The 27,308-nt window shown below is 36.0% G+C and overlaps 1 protein-coding gene across 4 annotated transcripts in view; it reads right to left on the bottom strand.

Moving 5' to 3' along the window:
* Positions 1–667: 667 nt before the first annotated feature.
* The window catches only part of CACNA2D3 (calcium voltage-gated channel auxiliary subunit alpha2delta 3), a 451,679-nt gene continuing 425,038 nt past the window's right edge, over positions 668–27,308 (bottom strand). For 3 of the 4 annotated variants that reach the window (XM_062610709.1, XM_062610710.1, XM_062610711.1), the window contains 6 exons: positions 24,814–24,866; positions 23,588–23,643; positions 19,635–19,746; positions 2,920–3,032; positions 2,051–2,133; positions 668–1,168 (listed from right to left, as the gene is read on the bottom strand). In XM_062610709.1, the coding sequence (XP_062466693.1) occupies positions 1,070–1,168; positions 2,051–2,133; positions 2,920–3,032; positions 19,635–19,746; positions 23,588–23,643; positions 24,814–24,866 (516 nt within the window). In that variant the 3' untranslated portion in view covers positions 668–1,069. Of the gene's footprint in view, positions 1,169–2,050; positions 2,134–2,919; positions 3,033–19,634; positions 19,747–23,587; positions 23,644–24,813; positions 24,867–27,308 lie in introns of those variants that run through there. The other variant, XR_009963200.1, reaches the window with a different exon arrangement.

Genomic DNA, 27,308 nt, shown 5'->3' with positions numbered 1-27,308 from the left:
TAACAATTACAAGAGGTATATACTCATCATACAAGGTGAAGGATAAATATCCTTCTATGGAAAGGGTTTTAAAAGACTCAAAAAAAATCTAATTTTATATTCTCATTTCCCTTACAAAGAAGAATGTAAGGCCTAGAACAAAAAAAAAAAATACTGGTCTCGATCTTTGCTCACTCAGGGTGAGCTTCAATGAATTCTCAGTGAAAGCCATGAGTTCTACTGACACAGATGTGTTGCAAGTCAAACTTTGTCTGCTTATAAATTTCCTAATAATGAGCTTCTCCCGGCTGACATGATGTCTGTAGGGCAGAACACTAACAGAAAGGCATCATCCTTTTATAGAGCTTATTTTACATATCTTCCCACAAATTGTAACAGATGAAAAGTATTTAATTTTGCCATCTGCAACCAAATCAACCTATTTGATCTAAAGCTTGACCAAGTTAGGCAAAAGGCTTTAATCAGGCTTTGGCTCACTCTCTAAATGTGACTGAGATATTTACAGAAAACAAACCTTCACTATAATTCAGCACAGCATATTACCTGCTTAGCTTCATACATGCACATGTGGTTCTTTGACTAGTTAATAAAAGTTCTTCTACTTTATTCTAAAAATATAACTCCACATTTTCTTCTTAATCTTTTCAGAAATAGGCTTAAAGCATAATAAAGCATCTTCCATTTATTTTATTCTCTTCTCATCATTAATTAATAGAACAAATACATTATCATACTTAAAATACACTCTGAAACTGTGATTTTAATATACTTTATTGAAAAAAGTACACAGTTTTAAATTATTTTCAATGGGACAAAGCAATGGTCACCTCTATCTACCAAGTCCTTTTTGATGAATCATGACTACCATATGCCAAATTCACATCTGCATGACTTGCAAAGTAAAAAGATAAATCTCTTTTCAACATATTTTTAAGAATTTATATCACCAACAGTTTAAAATCATGAAATGCTGATGCTCTGACTATATTTCACGTCCTTTATGTTGCACCATTTCCCAGTTCACAGTTTATCCATGTATTAGCATGCCAATTGAACACATCAGTCAATGTCACCTTGAGAAAACCGTCAACAGCAGCAGAAGAACAAAAGCAACAAGAGGAGGTTTAGCAGTAAGGCCTGAGACACCACCACATTCTCTTGCATTTTCCTAAAAAACAACAACAAAAACAAACAAACAAACCAAAACAAAGCAAAACAACAAAAAAACACACACAAAAAAGAGGGAAATAAATACACCCAATTAAGATACACATGATCATTCTTATCCTCTTCTATGTAGCACAGGTTCAAACAACAAAACCCATGAACTAAATATACTCAGGAAGTAATACAGGTACAGACTTCCATTTGAACAACTTTACACTGTAGACTGAAAATGAGCATGATCAACAGGCATGCAATATCTCCTCCATGCCATACTTTAGGTCTCATTCTACATTGCATTACACCATTGAATTCATAGAAGTTACTCCAGAGCCAAATAGATGTCTATGAACATACGCTGTACAATCCACTGTAATCATGTCCCAGTCCCTACCAAATATTTTTGCCCCTATACAAATAAGACTACTATGCAGAACAGAGCAGTAATGATCTCTCCCAAGCAATATGTGTAAATATAATGACAGTTGAAACACAAAAGCTAGTTACTGAAAAAATCTTTAACAGTACAAAGTTAGCAACCATCTCTAATGAGGAATACTGTGGTCTGTGCTTGAGCCACAGAAATTCTCAGATATTCCTGGCTGCCAGTTCATGCTCACATCCTACCACATTCTCTTACATGATACAAAATAGTCTATAAAAGCAGCAAATCAACACATTGCCTACAGGAGTATTCAAAAGATATGCATCACTTAAAAAGTTACCCACTTCCCTTTCCTACTGTGTTCTGAGTGTTCAGAATATTTCTTGATGTTTCATCTTAGAAGGTAGCTTTTCTTTTTTCTCTTTTTTTTTCTTTTTTTCTTTTAGAGAAATAAAACATCTATCAGAGTCCAAAACAAAGGAAGAATAGATAGGAACTTACTTCAGGATGAAATCCATGACAGGACTCTGGGCGCCTTCTTATCTTCTGAGATTTCAAGCGTTCACATTTAAGGGATTCATTATGTACAAGGTAGTTAAGGACAGATGTTTTGAGCATTGCATTTTTATGTGAGTATTTTGAAATGAACACAGTCTTTCAGCTACTTCCTCTCTCAATCAAAAATCCAAAGTGATATGCGTGGTCAACACAAGAAAAAGGTAATTCTAGCGCTTTCTCCTCAGTGATTCACAGTTTAGAGAGTATGATTTGTATTTATCTTGCTAACCTGTCTTTCCATAAGTAGTCTAAAATAAAAGCACACTGTAAGCTACTTGTGATAAATTCCAACTTATATGAGAAAACAAATCCTACAGAACAGCACAAAATAAAAAAGTAGGGCGACTAAAAATCAAGTGATGGATTTATTTGCTACCTATCTATATTTTTCGAAGCAGGTTACCAAAATACTTTCAATACTCCAGTCCAACCCTGAAATAAAAAAAATATCTAGACCGTAAAGACTTTTAGAAGTCCCAATATCAGGAGCTCCATTTTTATAAGGAAATTACATAGTTACACTAATTTGTTCAGCTATCTAAAGATGACCATGACTTTATGATGCTTAAAGATGCCCATAATTGTGTTTGCTTAATTTGTATTGGGTGTTCAAAAAAAAAAAAAGTGAATTCTCCTTGAAAATAAGTAAGAATATAGTCTCATCTAGCTTTATTTCAAACACTCAACCACTTTATAGTGGGTAATGATGCGTTATTTATTAAGTCATGTAATGCAAGTTTTATGTAATAAGAATTTTTTCAATATTTGCATCTTGAATATCTTTCTGACAACTTTGCAAGTAAAAAGGATATACCTTATTTCTATAGGTGCCATGGTAATTGGTGGGACAGAATCGCAGAAGCATTCGTTATCTACTACCACCATGAAGAGATTGCTGCTTGGGATTTGCTGGATAACAAAAGACCTGAAAATTAGAAAGAAATCAAATAACAGTGACATTATCTGTATTTCTGAGCAACAGGTTTTCTTAGGTTTTAAGCTGACACCGGGATTACAGTTACAAATAACACTGGCTTTATATATCATATGGTATCACCACACCTTATAAAAGTAGAGGATCTAAGGCAATACTTCCCTTATTTCACAGAATGGTTGTCCATTTTGACATGTACATGATGCTGAAAGGGACACGGGTGAAACAGAACTGATACTGCTGATATCTTAATGCTGAGACTGGGACACAAATGAATTACCACAGAGTTTATCAGTTTTTCCTTTTTCAGATTTCAATATTGAATCTCTGCTCTACGTATTTATGAACTGGATTTTTTTAAGTATACATGAAACCAATCTTCAAAGCTAATGAAGGTTCTTCTGCAGCCACATAGTGATAACTCATGGTCCCAAACTTTAGCCTCTACAATCACATTAGGGCCTTTATTCTCTCTGGGTCTTGATTGAAGCATCATGAACTACTGAGAAAGATCTCAGCTTTCATCAGTCCTCTTGAGAGTCATTTTACTACTGAGCCAACAAAACAGAGATTAAACCTCAAAATCTTCCTAAGTGAGGAGATTTATTTTAGAATAATGATGACTGTATGGTACAAATACGGTGATAACTCAGCATCACATTCAAATTAAGACAAAGTAGGGAACTCAAAAGGAGAGCAAGAAATAAAGACATTGCTTATAAGAAGGAAAGCACCCAGGGGAGACCAGCGAAGGATCCTGTGGGCACTATTCAATGATCCACATAGTTACAATGAGCTGAACTCTTAAGCACATACCAGTGAGAAAAGGGGAAGGAGGCAGAGCCAAATAGGCACTGCTTAGCCTTTCTTTTGAAATTCAGGACACAATACAAAGAAAAGCTTTAAGGCTCAGGCCCAATTCTTGATAAATTGTTAAAACAATCTGTCAGAATTTATATGTCATATCAACAGACTATCTACCATATCGAATAGCACTGATATCTGGCAATTCCAGGAATTAGGTGTTTTTCAGTGTGGTATGCTGGTAAATGTACAGAACATTAAGTGAGGGGTTAAGCACCAAAAAGATGTGGAAACATATTTTTCCTCAGACATCTTTATTTAAAATACATATTGTCTTACTAAAATAACTCCCTGCTTTCTCCAAAGATCACAGAGGATGAAATAGCAGAGGGGGCAGGGAACATTCAAACCTACCTTCAGAAAAAAAAAATAATTGGAAAACTTACTATGAATATGTTGCCAACGGAAAGATTAAACACTCTTCAGTATTTTTTAAACTTACTGAACCTCCATTAAAATTACACTTAGAGTGATCTGCAATATGTTAGCTTTATGTTTATACATGAAATATACATTTATGGCATAATGTAAAAGGCTGAACTTTATAAATGTACCTACCAAACAGCTGGAGCATGTAGCAAGACTGACATCATTGTAACGGAGCATCTGTGGCTTTGTGGATTTGTGTGTGGGAGAAATGGGGCCAACAAAAGGAAAGGAGGGAAAATCTTTAACAGACAGTAACACCAAAATTGTACTGCATGAATTTCTCAAAAGAGTTATGAATAAATCAAACCCTCAAGGATCAAAAAAAAAATATTAATTTCATTCCCAGAAATTGGCACCATTTGAATTTTGTGCAGTCTGAAACTTCTATTTATTGCATCTCTAAAACTAGCTCAGAAAAGGACATGAAGGGCATAACGTGTTGTAACAATTAACTGGATGTGAAATGATTAATTTCTGTTTTTGATGAGACGGGAATAATCACTCTTCAGTTGCATTTACAGTTTGCCTGAATCCAAGTCTTTTTGTGCTAACCCCTTTCTGTGGCCCCCAGGTGATTACAGAAGCCTGGGAGAAAGCATGTACCATATAGGCAGGCTTAAAGGTACCACTTCATTAAAGGTGGGCACATTTCCCATTTTGTATCTTCTCTCACCCACTCCTCTGAGATGCCATAAGGGCTGTACAGTATAAGCTACTGCTTTGCTAAAGACGGGGTGAGGGGGAGGGGGTAAGGGTAGGGTGTGGGGAGTGTGTGTAGTAAAAAAAGATTGGGAGCTTTTCCTATCATTTCACTTAGCTGAAATGGGAAAAGAAAGCACTTTAACCCAGGAGAGTTTCCACTAAAGACCTATGATACTGAAAAAAATTACTATGTGGCTTCTCTGACAAAAATATCAAAAACTACAAAGGTTTGTAGGAGTTAAATAGTACAGAAAATTTTGCTAGACCTGGTAATTTGGGGAATGCAGTATATGCATGGATTGATGGAAATTATGAATGAAAGGAACTGCAAAGAGCAATATATTAAGTCAAAGAAAAATTTTCTACTTTAGGACTTATACAATAGACCTAATTACACTGGTTCAGTTTACCAAACAGTGAATACTCTTAAAGATCTAATCTCTTTATCTACTACAGATTCTTGTGAAGTATCTAACCTTATGGTGACTGCCACAGAGCATGTGACTGTCACCTAAAGAGCCACCAAAGATGCGACATTTGGCTAACTGCAGATTTTTTTCTATGGTGCATAATATTTTAAGAAGTAGCTTGCAAAGTGGAACAACTTCCTTCTCATCCACCATACTAGGGGTACATAAAAACCCAAATAATCTTATCTTCCACAAGCAGTGGGTATTTTTCCTTTCACAATTCTCAGATCTAATCTTGAAATGAAGTTGTAAAGCCAAGCGTGTGTCCTCACCAGCCATTGACTTGTGAGGTCACAGGGAAGGGATTAACATATCAAGAAGTGAAGACAGAGATTAAGTTGAGCAAATAACTAGGGGCAAAAAAACTATTTGTATCCATTTAAGTTTTCTTTTCTATTAGTAGAATGTGCACAACCAAATTATACTTCTTTAAGCTGCTGTAATGTAAGATTATTTTCCAGCCACAACGTGGTTTTACCCTCACTAGATCAATGACAAAGAAGTTTCTGTCAGTCATAACCGCTGCAGTTGTTCTGCGTCTGTTCAGATAATTCACATGGCACTGGTTCCATGCCCAAGCTGGATAAAGCACACAATCATCCCAGCAGCAGGTCCACTGTTTGGGTTCAGCTTTCAGTTTCCATGGTAACATGCACATGCATCTCTCAGATTCATTTTGAGTGAATGTGCATGCCAGTAAGTCTCAGGAACCAAACATTCACAGAAAACAAAAGGTGCATAAACATAGTCAGAACAAAGTCTTTCAAACACTGAAATATTCCACCAAAATGTTTCATTGTGTAAGACATGATTCAGTCGCAAGGAGAAAAACCTCTAGCAAACCAGCTTCCAAGACTGCGCTGGGAAACAAAGTAAGTTGCTGACAAAGTAATGAAAACGGCCTTTTTTTTTGGTGAGCTCCACTGTGAATTCTCTAAAGTTGATTTTACAGTAAGTATTTCTGAACACCTGCTGGCTTAGGCTGTCATTTGTGTCACTGGCAATATGGGCACCAGCTCTCAAGGACAAGTAAGGGGTTTTATTGACATTTATTGCTAGTTTAAGAAGATAAAGAAAGGGTATGCTTAATAGCCTATGTTTAATATTTACACAAAATGTTTCATGTTTAAAAGGTAAATTTCTCTTATGTTAAGTAATGTAAATCTTTTGATTTGAACCTTTTTCCTTTACACCAGTATTGTCATACTCAGGAAAAAGCCTTGCATATGTCTCCCTATATAAAGTGGAATAAATGTTGGGGCTCCTATTATGTTGAAGCCACTGAGTCAATAAGAACCTTATTAATGATTTCTCCCTCATCTCTCATTCACTGAGGAACTAGTTTGGTTTATTTGATGTTCAAGTTCAGAGGCTTAAAACAGACCTGAGCACAAACTACTTCTTCACTTTGCAGGGAAGGTGAGGAAAGAAGTAATGTAATACTTGAAAGGGGTAAAGAGAGGAGGAGGAAGAAAATCTAGTCATGCCAAACTGTTTTGCTAATGAAGAAAGAACAAGAACAGAGAGTAATTCTGCAAGAAAGTCTGTATTTTGAGTCAGAGCATCACACAGCACTTTTCTCATGTTGCACACACTTTCTGTTTCTTTCTAACCTATTTCTATATTGGCTGACATAAAAACATCTGCACAGATATCACACAATTTAATTTGGGGGGAAAAAAACCCAAACAAACCAGCTTTATGTTTTACAAATAGTAAGTACTTGCTCAAAAATGCAAGTATTTATTAACCTGTTCATTGAAAATTAATTTTTTCATTGTGGAATGAAACCAAAGATATGACTTGGAATTCAAGTACTGCTGCATTCATAATGGTATTTGCTGAAGTCGCGCTTATGAAAGCATGATAAGAAAGCTCACTTTTAGTGTAACTAAATTACTCTTCCTACAAAGAACCGGCTCCTTCTAATTTCTTAAGATTGCCTAGAATCTGGAAAGCATCATGATAGGACTGTAATACAATTCTTGGAGTGCAGGTACACCATCTGCCTTTGTGCATGTAACTCAGGTTCTTACATTAGAAAGGTAACCATCTGCAACACTGATCAGAGTACATGCAGAGACACAGGCTAGTCAAGGATAATTCAGAGCAGAAGCTTGGGTTTGGTGATCTGAATTATCCTCTGCAGGAGGGTCTTTTTCTCTTTTTAATGGCTGAATAGTGATCCTGCAGAGAAATGAATCCTGAACCCAGTGAAATGTGATGCCTGAAGCTAAGTGCAGACTGCAACACCTGTTCTAACAGAGCCAGCACATTACATCCAAATGTTGGGGTTTTTTTTCAATTTGAATCTCTTCCTTTTGCTTGTATATATAAAAGTTTTAATGCACTTATAACGTATATCATTTCGTTATCATAATAATTTATTTCACAGACTATGCTTAAAAAAACCCCAAACAAACAAAAAACCCCACCAAAACCAAAAAGAGGCAACCAAAAAACCAACCTAATTTTAAAAATATCAGTTATTTTCCTTATTACATGAATTACTTTCTCCTGTGAGGAGTACTAATTAGATGTACTCAGGGCAGTAGATGAATAGGGACTGAGCTGACGCTACCCTTGCTACACTGTCCTCTTTCCACACTGTGTGCTTCTTTCTCTTCATCTTCCAGCTTCTGAACCTCTTGGGTAGTAAAGTATTAGTAAGGCAATCAGGAGGGGGATAAATCCCCCTGAAAAGGAGGGAGATGTTCCAACACGGGGTGAAAGGGCAGCGATGATAGGACAAGCAGAGTCAGTGCCCTGTGGGAAAGGGACAGAGGGAAGAAGGTTAATATATTAATTGCTGCAGCAGGTGGCTTTGTTGTGGGGCCTCTGAAGTCTGCCCCCTTAGGGATTTCGGAGCATCTCCCACATTGATTAAAGCAGGCATAGCAGTACCAAGACAGATCCAGACCCTTTTTTCTTCGTGGCTGCTATAGTCATGAGGCTGCCATATCTCCTAAAGTAAGACAAATGTTTTACCAGCCAACCACAAGATCACACACATCTGTAAGTCACTTCTTTCCTTAATGCAAATAATTGCTTCACAACAACTACCTGAATCATAAGGTGCAAAAATCTGTATGTGGTAGGCTTAACACCTTGTCTCCAAAATGCTGCTGGCTTCAACTTTCCTATCATAGCTGGATTCATAAGAGGTGAAGCTAAGCTAATTCAATTTCAAACATGCAAGAGAAGTGTCTTGTCCAGCTAAGCAAACTTAACCTTTAAATTGTTTACTCTCTACTGTTTGACTATGTCTGCTATTAAAGGAAATCGATATTACTGTTAAGAAGCTTAGTCTCCATATTTCAATGCAGGAGAGATAATCCATTTCCTTGTTCACTGATGTTAAGTTTTGGACAGGATATAAACGGAACAGACTTAAGTTTTGCCTACTTATAAGCAGTCACAGTTCAGACTGAGGATCCCAAATACCATCATTTCTTGGCCAATTGCACTGAAATTTTTTCCTTTTTCTGGCTTACAGCCACACTGCCATTAGCTGGTGGCCAGTGACACAACTGCGTGACTTGTTTCAAAAACAAAGAATGGAAATAAACTTCCTGATGGCATCCAGAAATCCCTGATTTTCAGATAAATTTTCTCCTAATTTCGTCAAATAGCAGCAAAGGTTGCAAAAAGTTTGAGGGACCAAAATGAATTATAAGCAGCAGGGAATTCTGAAGATTCTTGCAGGATAAGTAGGATATATAACAAAAATATATTCCCATTATCCTGCAGAATGGAAGATATTTGTAATTTGATGGTGATTTGAGCACAGCACCAACATTAAAAGCAGTTCAATTTGTTTAAAAACAATGCTGTGGGATTCTCGCTAAAAATTAATTCTTGTTTTAGCACAGAAATACTGCGTTATTGTGCAGAACACCTTTGTTCATAAGGATTATTGGTCTAGATGGTGTATTTTACAAACTATATATTTTAATTTTTAATTTCATGTTCAGGAGTTTTAACGACCTGATTCAAGAGGAAAAAAAAATAAATCCATATATGCATTTTTCATTTGTTTCTGTAATGACCATAGGAACACTTACTACTATTGTTTGATGCTACAGTGATGACTGTGGGACTTACATTCAAATTATGACTAGAACAATAGCTCGTTGTTGCTTTAGCATATGTCACTCCTGCACAGACATAATCATATCAATAATTTTTAGGAGGCAACAGAAAAGATCTTTTAGCTACCAGTTGTTTTGCTCATGCAGATGAGCAAAGCATACTTTCTTCCACACAAGAAGCATGGAAGAATTTCACTGTGAGTAGTTTGAAAAGAAATAAACTGAGGGCAGTATTTTCAAATTGGCAACCTAAACACATGCACAAAGATGTGAAAAAGTACTCTGAATTTCCACGGTACTCAACTCAGATAGCCCCCACTGGGTGCTTCATTGCTTGAGCATCTGTAAATTCAGCAGTTTCCCTCTGTGTCTTTCAGTGTATTTTTCTGAGTGCCAACCTGCATTAATGAAGTCTGAGTATTTTGGATCAAGATTAATTGTTATTTTGGGATTACATTTCATATCTGTCAAACTCAATCTTTCCTATTTTTTAGAGAAAGAAAAAACATTCCAGCACCAGGGTAGAGTAAATGGAAAATACTGTGCACTCTGCACTCAAATACATGTTACTCACATAACTGTTGGTTGCAAACGTTCAACCCCAATGGTCTGGAACAAACTTCAAGCATTCAGCTGAAGTGCAGATATCCGCTGTGCTCAGCTCCTATCATGTGCTTTCCAGGCTGCTGGCTACATTTCCAACTGACATTTCTCTCACTTATCACATTTTTTAAATGAATGAATGAAATGGTTATATCACAGTCATGTTGAGCTATTTGGAGATTTTTATTGGTTGATTTTTGTTGTTGTATTTTTCCTTTTTTTTTTTTTTCCCAAATAAACAATGATAGAGAATGGAATATCTTCAATGCAATTTATAAAAATAACCTATATGCCAATAACAATATTTTTCTGAGAGCTGGAGCAGCCGAAGTAGACGAAAAAGCAGCTAGTGGTTCTCTCATATAAAGAGACAGATAAACTCTCAACCTCAGGCCTGTAACCTGAACCCAAGCTAGCAAAATATTGCTACCACATACAGCCTGACTGACTGCAGCACAATTTGGTGTCAGTGTAAGCATACCTACTTAAAGCAACACCCAGAATCAAGGACTGTTGTTTGTACCAGTTTTGTTCCACATCTTTATCGGTGACAGGGACAGGGGGATTGAGTGCGCCCTCAGCAAGTTTGCCGATGACACCAAGCTGGAGGGAAGGAATGCCATCCAGAGGGACCTTGACACGCTTGTGAGGTGGGCTGATGCCAACCTCATGAAGTTTAACCATGACAAGTGCAAGGTCCTACACCTGGGTCGGAGCAATCCCAGGCATAGCTACAGGTTGGGCAGAGAAGAGATTCAGAGCAGCCCTGCAGAGAAGGACTTGGGGGTGTTGGTTCATGAGAAAATGAACATGAGCCGGCTTCAGTGTGCGCTTGCAGCCCAGAAAGCCAACTGTATCCTGGGCTGCATCAAAAGGAGCGTGACCAGCAGGTTGAAGGAGGTGATCCTGCCCCTTTACTCTGCTCTTGTGAGACCTCACCTGGAGTATTGTGTGCAGTTCTGGTGTCCTCAACATAAAAAGGACATGGAACTGTTGGAACAAGTCCAGAGAAGGGCCACGAGGATGATCAGGGGACTGGAGCACCTCCCGTATGAAGACAGGCTGAGAAAGTTGGGGCTGTTCAGCCTGGAGAAGAGAAGGCTGCGTGGAGACCTCATAGCAGCCTTCCAGGATCTGAAGGGGACCTATAGGGATTCTGGAGAGGGACTCTTCATTAGGGACTGTAGTGATAGGACAAGGGGCAACAGGTTCAAACTTAAACAGGGGAAGTTTAGATTGGATATAAGGAAGAAGTTCTTTCCTGTTAGGGTGGTGAGGCACTGGAATGGGTTGCCCAGGGAGGTTGTGAATGCTCCATCCCTGGCGGTGTTCAAGGCCAGGTTGGACAGAGCCTTGGGTGACATGGTTTAATGAGAGGTGTCCCTGCCCATGGCAGGGGGGGTTGGAACTAGATGATCTTAAGGTCCTTTCCAACCCTAACTATTCTATGATTCTATGACTTAAATGAACAACATCATCCTCACCATTCTTATGTCTGCCAAAAGCTGGCAACCCCGGAGAGCTCTGGCATGGTTGGTAACCATTTTGTTTCAGATAAGAAACCCCAGAAGTGCCATTCCCCTTTCATTATCAATCAGGGGATGTTTTCTCAAATAACTGATGCTCAGATGCAGGTAACTTACCAACTGAATATTAAAAATGTCACAAACATCCAAAAACTTTGACTATACAGACTTTAGGATGAAAAAAGTAGTTTGTGTAATGAGGAATTTGACAATGGTCCTAAGCTTACTAGTCCAGCTTCATGAGGATGTAAGACAATGAAGACTTTCAGATCACTAGGTTTAAAATGGACTGCAAATTTTTGCAGAGAAATCATGCTCAAAAACCCCACAGACTTTAAATATGTTTCCTGCATGGCACCCAAATCTTAAGATTCATGTTGTTTTCCCAGGTTAAAAGCTATTAAATATGCATTAAGCTCTCAAATCCCTTATAAAGAGATGTGTGACATGTACAGGCACCCAAGTCATGTTTGCATTGGTTTTCATATAATATATATTTTTGTAATATAATATGAATATATTATAAATGAAATTATAAATTAATATAATTAAATTGTATTTAAATGATTACACTATATTATAAACTAAATTTCCTAGTAATAATTCTTCACAAGTGTGCCTGACTTTAAGAATTCACTCCAGTCAATTTGATTAGTCTTTAGTTAAATTAATTAGTGAATTTAATTAGTTTTCCTATTCCAAGCCACCTTTGATGTACATATCACTACTCAGCTCTATATATTCTGGCATTCATACTTTTTAAAATATCCTATCATTACAAAACAAGCTTTTATTGCATTAGCTACTATCTACCATTCTATTAATATTTATTACTGTTTAAAATGTAAAATTACATTAACTTTTAAGTAGAGTACTATTTATATTTTACAGCATTATGAGCTTAACTATTAACAGTCACCATCTTCCCATGCAAAAGTTTTATTTATAAACTTCTCAAGCTCTATGCTTCTCAGCTCTAAGCTCACTTAGATGACATAAGCAGGGAAGTGGGGAGTTAAGAGAGCACATCTCAGCCTACTTGTTAGAAAAAAACCTACAGCAAAGCTAATGACAACAATAACCAACTGAATTGCTAGGAAGCTGACCCACCTATCTCCAGGATTTCATAGCACTTACAGATAAACCACACAGTCAGTGCTATGAAGTCTCCTAATGAAAAAGCTGTATACATCTGCAAGAAAAGAACATCTGTACATTTCCTCATCTCTCCCTTCTATAGAGTCCTTCTCTCATTCAATATATATTCCTTGCCATTTAAAAAGCCCTTTGAAAAAAATTACTATGGTCAGAACTTTTTTTAGATTAAATGTACATTTTAGTCTTTGATCCACATTGATTCTTTCCTTCTCTACCTTTTTTATTATGATTACAGTGCAAAGCAAATTGAGAGGGAGAATCCAAATACAGATTTGTCTAATTACAGATTTGTCTAATTACATGGTTTTGTCAACTAAATAAACAAGCTCCAAGGTTTTGATTCTGGGGGGAGCCCTTTGATATAGAATCAGATAATGATGAAAGATTATTTTTGCTATAAGGTGGCATTTTGTGTATATGCAGCTAAAATTTTGAATTCAACAAGTATGCTAAAAATGTTCTGAAACAAAAAATAATATTGAAAATCATTGCCTATTTAAAAACAAAAAACCCAAGCAAGCAAACAATAAAACCTATTTGAAACCTGTCCAAGGGATTGTTAAACTAATGACTGACAGGCACAGATCTGCTCAGTAACTATGTCTTGCTCTATTATTGCATACACCTATTTTCTTAAATAAAATTAGTAATTTATACTGTTTCCTGAACTGGTCATTCAAAATACACATTATCAAAGGGTGGAGTTAAATTACTCATACTGTGACTTTAAATTGCACCTGCATGACAAACATCATAATCACTGTTGTCTTTGGAGTGAAGAGGAAGTTTCTCAGCATATAAGTGGAGATGTGTGGGTAACACAAAACACAGGATTTTAAACTAATTATAAAGACCTTTAACAAGTAATTCTAGAAGTTTAAATTGCATAACTCGATACTTTTTAGAAGGAAAGAAGAGTAAAAAGAATCTTCTAGAGTTTTAGGGTTTTGACTATGGTAAGTTTCTACCAATACTACTGTTGCTGCAAATATAAAGACTTTTTAATGCTCATAAGTATTCTGTGAGTCTGTGAGAGCTGACTTTCAAAACAGAGGTGCAAGATGACTATAGACTAAGATTTTGATTCTTAAGCTTTCAACAGTTAAGTACTGAGGTATGGAAAATACTGAGTTTTCCCATGAAGATACTCCTTAACTTCCATGCACATCTAAGCAGGCCTTCAGAAATGAAGATCTGTTCAACATTGCCAGGATCAGCAGTAAGCACTTTGACTATAGAACACCCGTGACTCAACATGGGCATAGGTCAAAAACATTTATGTGCATGGTATCACGTACATACTTGGCATCATTGCTGAAAAAGCAAGCACATAAAAACATAGAGTGCATACAACCTATGGTGAAATACAGAGAACATTTGGTTTTCTTCAGGGTTCTATAAGGTGGAAACTAAAATGAACACAACCAAAATGACTTGTAGAAGACTGGCTATAATTTACTGCCCAAACTACCATGGGAAATCTACAGGGATATTCTGATATACACAGAGCTCCAAATGAGAAGAAATTGGCCCTTGATGCTTTGCTTGTTTTATGTGGCAAGCTGATTTGTTTAGAAGTAAACTAACTACATCTGAAAAGGCAAGTGATTATTTATTTCATGGGAAATTGAACTGAATATTTATTTACACATTTTAAACATGATCAAGTGCAGTAGTTTGGCAAGCTTCTACTGAGAAAAGCAGGCAGAAATAATTTAGCAAATGGTGGTATATCTCAAGATTAAGTGCTTTTTAAAAACCATTACCATTTTAATGTCTCCAGATTGCACTATTCCTGACACTAATATACTCATCCCCTGAATCTAATTCATATTGTTATCTCTCACTGCCAAATAAGCACATCCAATGGACAAGCCTGAAATTTGCCATTATAAATCTACATGGAGGATTCAGTGTCATCCTGAACTGTAATTCCACTGCCATTTACCTCTTTTTATCAACAATGAATATCACTTAGTGTCCAGTCTATAAGAAAGCAAGAGTGATTTAGTTTATTGATGATTTTCCCTGTTAAATTGTCTGCTTACTAACACTTCAATAGACCAAATATATAATACACGCGACAGTGTTTAATCAAGTAAGTAGTTCCTAGAAATTCAACAGGCAATTTACATGTGATGTACAACAAAGTAAAGGGAACACTTACATTCATCTTGCATAATTAAAATGTACATATAAGTCTTTCCCAGGGTTAGGATGATTGTAGCTGCATATTTCCTTGCTTCCCAAGTGAGAATATGGCTTTCTCATGTTTACTTTTCTCTTTATTTTGTGTCTTAAGATAGTGCACAAAGAATCAACTGGGAACAAACCAGTTTCTTTGGGGTTTTGGTATTGACCCGAGGACCCAGGAGTGCTGCAATTAAAAGAGAAGGGGGCTTTGCTCCCTGGGTCATTGGAAACAAGGCCAGATTTTTGATCTACATCCAAGTCCAATATGTCATCACACATGAACAGGAGAGGTTAAAAGGGCAGACATTTAAGCATTTGACTGTGCAACTACTGCCTGGCTTGTGTACCCATAGTTTTTACAGTTGAACATGCAGCTTTGGCAACTATGCACTCAAATGGTTCCTTGTAACTTTGAAATTTTAAAATATACACAATCTATAGTTAGCTAAGTAAGTTGCTGTGCCTACAAAAGATCTACACTCACATTCATAGTAGCTTGAGTTAATGCTGAAATTAATGGGTTTGTCCTAAAAAAAGCTGAATGAAATCATCAAATTTTCAAATGAAGCTGAATGAAAGCATCTGAATTCTTCTTGCACTACCAAGACTTGCACTTAGAGAAAACTTTGTCCTACAAACAAATGAGCAGTTATACTAGAAAGATCAGGTAACTTTCACTGGTCAAATAACAGCCATTATCCTTTGTAATTTATAACAACTTTGTCTTTCTAAGGATGCATTCCTTGGAGATTTTTAGTGCTTTTTGAGTATCAGCAATTAAACTTTGCAATGCTGAGATCACTCTAGTGATCAAAAACTGGTAATGTAACCACTGAGAAATCCTGAAGAACTTTGGTTGACACACTTGCTCAATGAAGCAGCATTGAGATGGTTATGTAACCCAAGACTTCAAATTTAATGTGCAATCAAAAACACATCTCAATGTGTTTTTGCAGCACAACACCTTTAAAACCCATATCAAGTCTGTCTGGAATTAGCGTACTTATGACTCAACAGAAGAGTCCCAGTTGACATTGATTAAGAAAAAAAAAAGTTTTCCTTTTAAGAATTAACTATTTCTAACACTGAAACTGCCATAAACATGCAAAAGTCTATCATCTGCGCTTTCAGAAGTAATGGTGCGGTTTTTTTATAAGCTATAAAAGGAAATAGCTTACTGGAAAATATGAAAGCATTACAGATGTTTTTTAAAATTCCAGTTTTTCCTCTCTTGTTGACAGTGCTTAGAAAATGTGGGTTGACTTGTTTTTGATTGCTGTTTAAATAACAGATTAATTTAATAATCATTGGGATATTGAATAACAGCAAATTATGATGTGGGACAGCCAAACCCTGACCCTAATGACATTCTTATGTTAATTCTTATTTTCTTTTAGGCTCCTGCTTTCTTAATGAAACCTATATTTTTGAAAATTTTTTTTAAACACTGCAAACTACCCCGAAGTAGCATTTATTTTTTGCTAGTGAGAGACAAGTTTACATATAGTGTATTTTATATTTCAGTATACATTTAGTGCACGACTCAAAGTCCACTTAAGTGTATAGGTGCCCTTCAATTGATTAAGTTTTCAGAGATGGCTGAGAAGGTGACCCCGCTATTTATGAAGTAATTAGCATGTAGGCCTTTCTACTGTGTGATTTATTTGAGTGGATACTTTGATTTACATCCAAACATGCATGATCACAATTTTGATTGATAATGTTTATAAGAGCAAGGCTTGGTTTTCATAACTGCAGTTGGTAAGTGTTCCCCTTAGCAACTGTGAAGTACAGAGTATTTCTGTATGATCAGTAACAGCACACCAGGACAGAGTCAGACTGAGCTTCTGACTCTCCCTATGTGAGCTTGTTGACTATGACTGTGACTTTGTTAACAATAACACAGTACTTGTGTTCCAAAATGTCTTATCTAAGTAACATAATATGGTTTCAATTAACGTCAGTCATCATTTTTACTTCTACCAAGAGACTGCTTTTTTTTTCTCCTTTTTCAGACAAGGACTCTATAGCAGTGTCTAACACTGTAGGAACAAAAGACAGTGATTTGAATGAGTAACTTGTGACACAAACTTTCTTGCAGCAGAGCATTTGCACAACTTTTGTTTGCAAACCTGTTCACAATATACTAACTTTTCCAGTGTCTTTCAAAAGGTTTGTAATATTAGAATAGGTGTATATGCAGCTAAATATTTACAAATATATATTTCTATTTGTAATCAACATTTGTAGGTACATACCACAGATTAATGTATAACATGATCCAAGAAGCACACAGAAAATAATTCTGCTGACTCAAAGGGATCTGAATTGAGAACCTAGTATGCAACAGATGCCATGCAGATTAACCATTGAACACAGTGTCAGTTCAAGACAATTTTGACTGATTGAGCCCATCATTCTTAAATTACAAGTATTAAGCAATACACTTGCTTGTAAAAATATTTATTGATACTGAGGCTATGAAACAGAAAACTGGGTCAGAAGATGTAGGTCTACAAAGGACTTTGGGTCACATTCCTCAGCTGTTCTGCGGGAAAGTGTCCTGGGTTATAACAAAAATATTTGGAATCCAGTGCAGTCTGCAATCTTAGATGCAATTTGTAGATTGTTAATCACAGTGGGTAAACGCTATAACGAAGAACTTTCTCATGAGAATCTAATAGTTTTTCTGGATTATTTCTTTAGCTTTTGCCATTGCTTGTGGAGAAAAATAATGGGTGCCTTGAGATCAGTTTTTAACTTAGTGTTTTCTTTTAGTTTTTTGTTCCACTGTGGAGCACAAAATGTTTTGCTATGAAAAAGATCTTAGTGCATTATTTTTGAAATACTATAATTTTCACTAAACTCAGTTTCCAACTCAGTGCTGTCCAAGTACTGCAGAATTGTATTATTTTTGCAAGTTATTTCCTTTGACCTAAAGTTACCTAAAAAGGCAGACTGAAATCTGCATTCCTTTGAGAAAACCTGGTCCTGTCAAATGAATCTTGTCACAGAATCATGTCTGTTTGCAATATTTAAACAGAATCATAGAATCACAGAATGGTTTAGGTTGGAAGGGACTTTAAATATCAACCAGTTCCAACCCCTCTGCCATGAGCAGGAACACCTTCCACTAGACCAGGTTGCTCCCAGCTCGGGCCAAGTTGGCCTTGAACACTACCAGGGGTGTTATGATAATTCGTTGCACAACTTCTGCTAAATGATCACAAAATAAGGCTGCTTGAATTCTACAATACTGGCATGAAGCACTCACAGCAGTGTAACATACATTGTATTCAATATGTCAAGTGGAAAAAATCACTGCTTGATTTCATCTAGTTTGTATTTTTCAGGCAGTAGGACGTATTGTTACACTTAAGGGCTCCCTAGAATAAATTTACAAAGCACTTTCATACTTCTACCCCACAAAGCCACATAAAAATAAGTATTCATACAAGATGTTAATAATTTCTGTATAATTAGAAGTTGGCCAGCAGCAAATTAAAAGTGAATTTTAGCACTTAAGATATGTCTTCAGTGTGCTTACTCTTATTTCCTATTTTAAAGCAATGAAGATACCAAGGAGAAAATTTAGGAGCAAGTCCAGAAGCACACCTATTGACTTCAAAGAGGCAAAGTTTTCACCTTTTTTTTCTAATTGCATATGGATTTAGTCTGGAAAGGGAGAGTTGTAACAATTTTTGTTTAACTTGTAAGTTCTTCCTGGTATTTACATTGATAGGCAAATTATTGCTGTAAATACTAATCTCCTTTGCAATGATGACCTCTCAGCATAAAAGAAATCTAATTAAGAGACCTACTGAAGCACAAAAATTCACATAAACAATACTTATGCAATTCTTCAACTAAAATGTACCAGTAAAAATGTTACTGCTCACAGACACTAAATACAGCAAAAAGACATTTTCAGTATGAAGGAGGAAATCTAAGCTGAAGTCTTTCTATTCTTTTAACCCTATAAGGGACAACTTTACCTTGACAAGGTTGCAGCACTGACATGTGAGATTTGCTGCTATTAACTCAGCATCTCAGCAGTGAAAGCTCAAGGAATAGATTTAATCCTTTCACACTCTTTCAGCCTAACAATTCTAAGAAGGAAACACTGTTTGGCATTCAAATAAAACAACCTGATCTCACCGTACCACAAGGGAACTTCTAATCTATCCAGCAGGGTTTCACTCCTGTGTAGGAGAGCTAACAGAACTAGCCTTTTTGTATCTAAATCCTTACAGAATATGCCCTTAGAATGTTGCCTGTGTCCAGAAAATCTCTTAAAACATTCACTATTATTTGAAATTAGCATAAGCCTCTACTGGTTTTACTCTTTTTGGTAGAAATAATAGGTACTGCTTTAGTTTAAAAGTATCAAACTTTTTAATGACCCCTGTAATAAGAGAAATTACACCCTGACAGAGGTCATTATGTAAGATAAAACATAACAGACTTGTACTTTCTTCAACATAACCTTGAATAATTCAGTTTTATTGCTTTCTCACAAACAGTTGTACAAAAAAAAAAAAAATTGAAAGGGCTTACTTGAAACAGTCATCGCAAGCAATATTCCCCGTGGTCTCCTTTATAGTGCGTTCGGAAACAAAAGCTGGATATTCAGTATCACAGGGCTCTAGCGTTTGTTTCAACCTCTGCGCTATATGCACAGGAAAAAGATATCTTCATGTTAACATGGCAAGAACAGCACACAGAATTCTGAACAACATGAGATGCTGCACTACAGAGCTCACAGAGGATGGAAATGTTACTCAGCTTCTGCCACCCTGTGAGATTTCCTAGGCAGTGCATAACACTATTTTTTCAATTAAAAGAAAAAAAAAGTTTATCCACGGAACGTAATTTCGTAAGACATAACCGTTACAGTAGTTATTCCTCGTTTAGCCATTGCCAACCTACTTTACATTTAAGCACAAGCTTTTATTCTTTCTCTATAGATTCAAGATGGACTTATTGTCGTTTTTATTTCAGTGATACTATGAATCACTTACTGTTATGTATGGGTGTTTACAATTATTTGATATCTAAATTGTGATACATTTTACTGAAGCCAAACCACTTTTTTTTTTTTCCTTTTTCTTTTTTTATTACAGCTTGGAAACCTTTGCAGAGTTTCATCAGTTAGAGTTACTTTGTGGTGGAGGGCAGAAGCAATGCTTGTCATATGCTTCCCAAGATTAAGACTCCGTAACATGAAGCCCTGCAGTGCAAGGGAAAAGAAAGTGTCACTATTTACTATTTACATTTTAAAGACTGGAATATTGAGGTACCAGGAAGCAGTGAAACAGGTTCAAGGTCAAACTACAGGACAGCAGCAAAGCTGCGAACTGAAGGCAGCTCTTCTGACTCTCACACTGATGTATCTGTTAAACAATGTGTCTCCCTCCCTCACTTTCTTTTTCCTCCCCACCCCTTCATTCTTCCTTCACATGGAGATACACTTGCACATCAGCACAAATGTTAAGCCTATCTTAAACTAATTGCTAAGTGAAAAAACAAGACAACGTATAACAAAAATAGATTACACTAAACAGGCTCTTGGACGTGACAGATCTTCCATTCAAGATAATCAGTTTCAGAGCTAGTGATGTGTCTACTTTGCAGTGCCAGGGGAATGACCAAAACTGCATTAGCAATCACACACTAGCACTTGCATTCCTGAAATCGTCATAATTTTTATATTTAATTAAATATTCCCCCAAATGCACAGATCTCAATAAAGCTACTAAGGTTGTTCAGAAAAGTTTTGTTATTTCTCAGGATTTCATTATGGTTGTGACACGTTTAACAATTCAGCTTTTTTAATTTGTTTGTTTGTTTGACTAGCTCTACTGCACCTTCTCCCTTTCTCTTCTGTTTTCCTCACCTATTGTCAAGAATGGCTGAAATTTATCACCTATATTTTGGGTTTACCCTCACTTGTATCAACATATAGAATACAAGGTTGGAAAGCACCTCAAGCATGTCTTGAGGCATGGCTGGTGTAACAAGAGTCTGCCAAAGATCCACGGGTCTCAGATCTCCAGCATTAGAGTTTAGAAGATAATAAGGTTGCTCAAGCTTTCAGACATCGGTTTCTCCTCTCTCATTTACAAATGTGACTGAGATTACACGATCTTGTGCAGAAGTGTTTTTCATACTAGGGTTTGATAAATTGGCAAGTGTGTAGGAACACTAGGATCTTTGTAATATGTGACACTCTATTAATGTCACAATTTGTGCAGGAAGTAATTTCCCCATTAGAGGAATTTATTTCTCACCCCTATGGGCTTTGGTAAGTAAAAAAATGTGCAAGTTCATTAGTTTTAATTTCATGAAGTGCAGTCATAATTATTACTACTATTAGTGGTAACATAGCATCTATGAAAGAAAATACCTAAGCATGTGATTTTTCTCCTGCTGACTTCTCTCTCTCGAAATCTCCCTTGCTTTTGCCTTACTAACACGTGTTGGTTTCCAAACAACTATCACTTGCTACCTAACCAAATTTGAACTGGGCAAGCAGTGCCTTAAAAATGATGAAATTCCAATCAGCATGATGAGAGGTCTTTTCAATACTCTTACTGACCAAAGAAATGTCACAACTGAATTATGTAGCTCACTTTTGACTAAAAAATTAATTAAAATCCCTCAGTCACACTTGTCTGTCAAAACGCTGCAATGACAGATTTCTCTTTAAGAAAAGAATGCTTGGAAGTTATTAATGCCTGTCTTCTGTAGTTAGTACATGCTTAAAATGCAAAACAGACATTCATCAAACATGAGATGATGGCTACTGTCTCTGAAGAATATGTTCACTAACATACAATGCAAATGCCACAGGATGTCTCACGTCAGGATATATTAAGGTGTATTTGTGCAGCAAACTTGAAAAAAGTCCAAAAAAATTTACCTGTTTCCTACACTGGCTGCTTTGTGCTGTTCTGCAAACACTTTTGACTAAGACTGGCATACCTGCCATTCCGCTTCAGATGTAAGGATCAGTTCTGCAGTTTCTGGGTCTAGCACAGCAAACCCTACTGCCCTTCCCACCCATCAGTGTAAGAGACATTTTTCAGCATGATTATGGGAAATCACTGGAAAGTTAGTCCTGGTTTTCAGCAGAGCTGTCTAGGCACTGCTGATTATGAAGCAGCCCCAAAAGCAAACAGTGTCTTGCTGGTTCTCATTAAGTCCTAATTGTGTATGTGCATCCAACCTAAATCAGGCTCATTGTTCACGTGACAGAAAAACTGGCTTTGGTGTTGCAATGCAGTGTACGGTTTACATCAGTGTGGGAAAGGCTATATTAAGTTCATGCACCTACATTTCCAGAAAGCCCATCTTCACCTCCAGCAGACACCCATCTCAGCCTCCCTTTCACCCTACACAGCATTTACAACATGATAGGCAGCAGCCTGACATGTTCTTTGCCATTTACTGCCATACTTTTTGGTTGCTGCAGGATAGATTTTTCTTCTAGAATTGTTCCAGCATCTTATTACTACAGGGAATACTGGAATATTCCAGGGCATTATTACGTTCAATTTTCCTGATATCTGAACTTCAGACAGGATATTATTTTGGCATGAAGACAGCTTAGTATCCCGGAAATGCAAATATAAACTAAAGCCTAAAGTAGCAATTTTATGTCCTGTTTTACTAAGGAATATGCAAATCTACAAATATGAGGCTGAAGAATTCAGTTTAAGTCATTATACGGTAAAAGGCATGCAGCATAATTTGCCTATGAAATAGCCAACTGAACAGCACTGCTTTTGTAAATTAGCTTATTACTTATGAGCAACGATTCTGAAATGTCATGAAGTCTGCTAAAATATGAGACAGTTAACAATGAAATTTTCTAGTTCTTACAGGAACTTAAAATTTTGTTATTTCAAATGAAGCCTCACATTACTTAAAATTATTTTGAGTAAATTGAATTGTAATTCATCTAGATTTTATTAATTTTAAATGTCTATTTTGAATGGAATGCTAAAACAAAATAGAGTTTTAACCAGTCTTGTTTAAAATTAAAAGCATTCAATTTACTATCTTAAGCCTTAAAGATTATTTTTTGTATGAAATTATATTGAGATGACCATGTTCCTGTTTGTTAAAATGGCATTTACCAGCACAATACCCGCCCCCTCCTCCATATTAGAGCAGCTCTAGAAAAAATGCTTTATTCATAAAAGACTGTTTTGGAATGAAGGAAAATGGGTTTTAAAAAGATACTGCTTTAACTTCTCCGTTATAGTAGCGTACTGAATTCCTGGACCCAAGCATTCTGTGGTTATTCTTAGAAGATCTTAATTTTCTTTTTGGAATTTTGTTTTAGGAAACATTAACAAAGTAGAGGATGCTGTTGTGGGAGACAAAGAATTGTTATCAGATGTCTATTATTTAATCTAAAATATTTTAAGTACATCTGAATTTCAAAAATCCAATTTAATCTAGAAATTTCTGCCATTATAGCCAGGAAGAAAAATTTGACTTACCTTTTGCTGTTAGATCAGAGTGCCACCAACTGCATAGATTAAATTCCACAAGGAATCTAGAGAAATTATTAGAGTTTTAATATTACCCCACAGAATGTTTTCAGCACACTAAACTGGCAGTAGTTTGATACCATTAACCGTATTTTAAATAAAAGCTAGCACAGAACTGAAATTCATGTTACTAACATAACTCTGGGATCATCTGTTACTGCTATTCTTGTATTTTCACTGGGTTGTATTTTACCACTGAGAATTTATTCTGAAATTCACCCCATCAAGAAATCATAGATTTACGTGCTATTAGTTAAAATTATTGATATTTGAAGTGTCTGTTAAAATTTGCAAGTCTAATTTTAACATGATTTCTTCCTCTGATATTTAAACTTTGAAACCTGCTTTTAAGATCAATCTCTGCCCTTTAGCAATAGCTGTTCAGTTAATTCTCCTTAACTCCCACTTCAAACTTTGATGAAAGTTCACACAATTTACAATTAAAACAATTCAACTACATGAAAGAAAAAAGGTTCTAGTTCAATCAAGATAAAATTCACTCAAATCTGCAATTTTGCTCTCCAATAAGAATTGTAATAAACATATAGGTTAATAACACATGATAAATTTTAAGGTTTCTTTTTCTCCATCTAATATTTCCCTGTGAATTCTCAGGCAACCTCTCTTAAAGGAAATGTTTATTGCGTATTAACTGGAAATGTTACAAGAATTAGGCAAGGTAAAAAAATTCAGTAACATCCAGAGTACACCTTATTTGGCATACACTGTAAAAGGTCCATCTTACAGAATTTCATGAAGTGACACACAAAATAGTGAATCACTCTCAGAGTGTGCTATACTGACAACAGCCCACCCAAGCAGCATTACAAACAGCCAGACATTTATGGAAAATTTAACTGTAACCACAATAATAAATTGGGTTTATATATTGCAATCTGCTAGACTTACTAAGCAAAGACATACGGATGTAAGTGAAGACCATGAATAATAATGTAATAGAAGTGCAACTGTGCACTCACATAGCCAAAATTTTCTCAGATTTTAACTGTGTAAAATTAGAAAGCAAAAACTGACAAATATTACTCTATCTAAAATCCTATACTAAAAGCAGCACAATGTACGTAAAAGGCAAAAAAGTACAAACATTAAGTATGCAAAAATATAAATATTCAGTAATTCATACAAATATTAAGTTCTTCATAAAGTTTACTTACAAGACAAGCTCAGTCATAATCCATTTTACTGCAGCAAAGAAGGCATTATAAGGCTGAAGAGAAGCAACTCATTTAATAAAAAGGCAAAACATGCTGTATTTATATCTTAACTGAATGCTTCATGTAAAGAAAATGTTATGGATATTCTAATGCATGGGTAGCATGAGAAAGAGCATTAACTTTTTCTTATGAAGAACCAAACATTATTATATCGAATACTAAAGTATACAATAATGAAATTTCCTTTTAAGGTGGTTGGTCACATAGTCAGAAGAGGAAAGTTTTGCAAATGACTCTTAAATCTTTAACCTCTAGGGGTTCCTATTTCCCAGGCTATTGCTGGAGGAACAGCTCTGGTAGATAATATGAGCTTTTCTTTTGCTGCAATTCAAAGGCTTGCCTCTCTATAATGTAAATCTCTATTCATTACTTCAGTGTAATTAGGCTAGAAAAGCCTCTGAAGTTTGAATATACCTAAATGAAGTTATCTGTGTCATATTGAAGGCTCATTGTAAGCACATTAAGTAGTTTTTAAGATTCTTCCCACCTCCCTTGATTTTTCTGGATCATAAGAACCACACAAATGCTTTGAAAATCCTGTTTACAGTACTTTGACATTTTGAATATTTTATTTTTGAACATAATACCAATAGAATGAGTCATTTATGAAAGAATCTCAGGCAGAAAAGAGCTTCCAGAAATCTTTGTCCCATCATTTGCGTTAGGATCTCCTAGCTGCATAACATTTTGCAGACTTTATAGATTCCCTATCAACAGAGTATTTTAGCATGTGTAAGAAGTCATACTGACTAACAGAACTACTCGGATACCTAAAGTCAGGCTTAACTGCCCTGAATCGGCACCCCACTGAAGCAGTGCCATTTTGCACAGCAGTAACTGGCCATTTGAACTTTTCAGATGCCACAAAAAGTATTTCTTCACAGGGCTGATAACCCACGGAGCAATGAGCCAATATCAGTCCATAGCATTAAAGGCTGAAACAGCAAGCCAGCAGAATGCATAATGCCTGAGACAGTAAAGATTTTCACCTATTAAGGACTGTCTTACAGGAAAAGATAAAAAGCTACAAGTCCTTCCCAGAGATGAAAAGAAAACAAAATTTCAGCCTGTGAGACATCTTATTTATTTTCATTCCAAATCATAAAGCCTGAACATTCACACCCAAGTAATAAACTTTGTGCATACTTTTTTTTGGTAATAGTGCCAAATTGTTTAGTGTTAAATAATATATATATTATTACTTACGGACAATACGTAATAAAAATATGCTATGTATTATAAATTTATTTTAATAGGAGAAACAAACAAAATTTTTTAAGCTCAATATATCTGAAAAAAGTTCAACAATATGAATAGAAAAAGAATTTGTTTTGAAATTTTAGTGGAAAAACATTTCATTACATTGATATAAAAGCATTCTTATGAAATGTGATTTTACTAAGACAGCCTTTTCCACTTCAAAGACTATTCCTTCAAAAACTGCAGCAAAAAAAAAAGGTACTCTTTCTATGTATTGAAATCATCACTGAGCCAAAGGAATTGAGCTGGGTGACTATGGCACTGATGCATTTGCCACAAAGTGGTTCTTTGGAGTGTTATCTAGGACTTGAACAAATTAAGAAAATGTGAAAATAACAAAGTATCTGGCTATCTGTACTGGTAAAAAACGGACCAGGTGATCTGTAACTCTAGTCCTACCCTGATTTTTCTTTTACTTCCTCAGCCTAAAAATCTGTGCTAGAATGAGGGGTCCGGCCCTGACACCTGCCTAACATGATATCAGCAGAATGTTATGATAGATCCTGTAGCAATCATAGAGCCTTTATATGCCCGTGATCCACCTCTATGCTGTTTCGAGTATGAACTTTTAAGAGTCTCAGTCTTGTCTGCATATCTATTCCTGTAAAAACATGACTCAAAAAAGGAAGGATAAACATTTACCTAAACTAAATAATTTATATATATAAAACTGGGCATAAAACCAGTAAAAAAAACCCAAACTTCTGAGGAAGCTAGTCTACCTGGATTTAATGCTTAATACTATACTAAAAACAGTATACTCTCTGTAATCATGGTCATTAGAAGTAACTGAATGGACAGGGCAATAATAAAATAACCAAAGCTCTGTCCATCTTTCATGTTGAACATCACAAAAAAACTCACTGAGGTTTAAGGACAAGTTTGGCTACCCTTAAAAAAATGAAGAACATGCTCGCTGTGTCTCAGCTTATCCCACAACAGCTCTGCAGAGATTTTTCCTCTATAAACAGGGCCTGGACAAAAATCGGAATAGCAAAAATCTCCTGGATTAAAGCCCACTTGCGAGAGAAATACTTCAGATTTACATGCTGGGTGCTTAAGCAAGCTAAACTGAAGCCCCAAGCTTTGGGAGGAAGGTTGTTGCTGAGAATTGTAATATATTTCAATTTTTTTTCATGCAAATGTGATTCACAGCATCCTGTTCTATTTCCCTG

Source organism: Pezoporus occidentalis, unplaced genomic scaffold, assembly GCF_034315485.1.
Source record: "Pezoporus occidentalis ecotype Australia unplaced genomic scaffold, CSIRO_AGI_Poc_V1 ctg149, whole genome shotgun sequence".
NCBI lineage: Eukaryota > Metazoa > Chordata > Aves > Psittaciformes > Psittacidae > Pezoporus > Pezoporus occidentalis.
The sequence above is the reverse complement of the archived record's forward strand: the minus strand, read 5'-3'. Positions and strand labels throughout refer to the sequence as shown.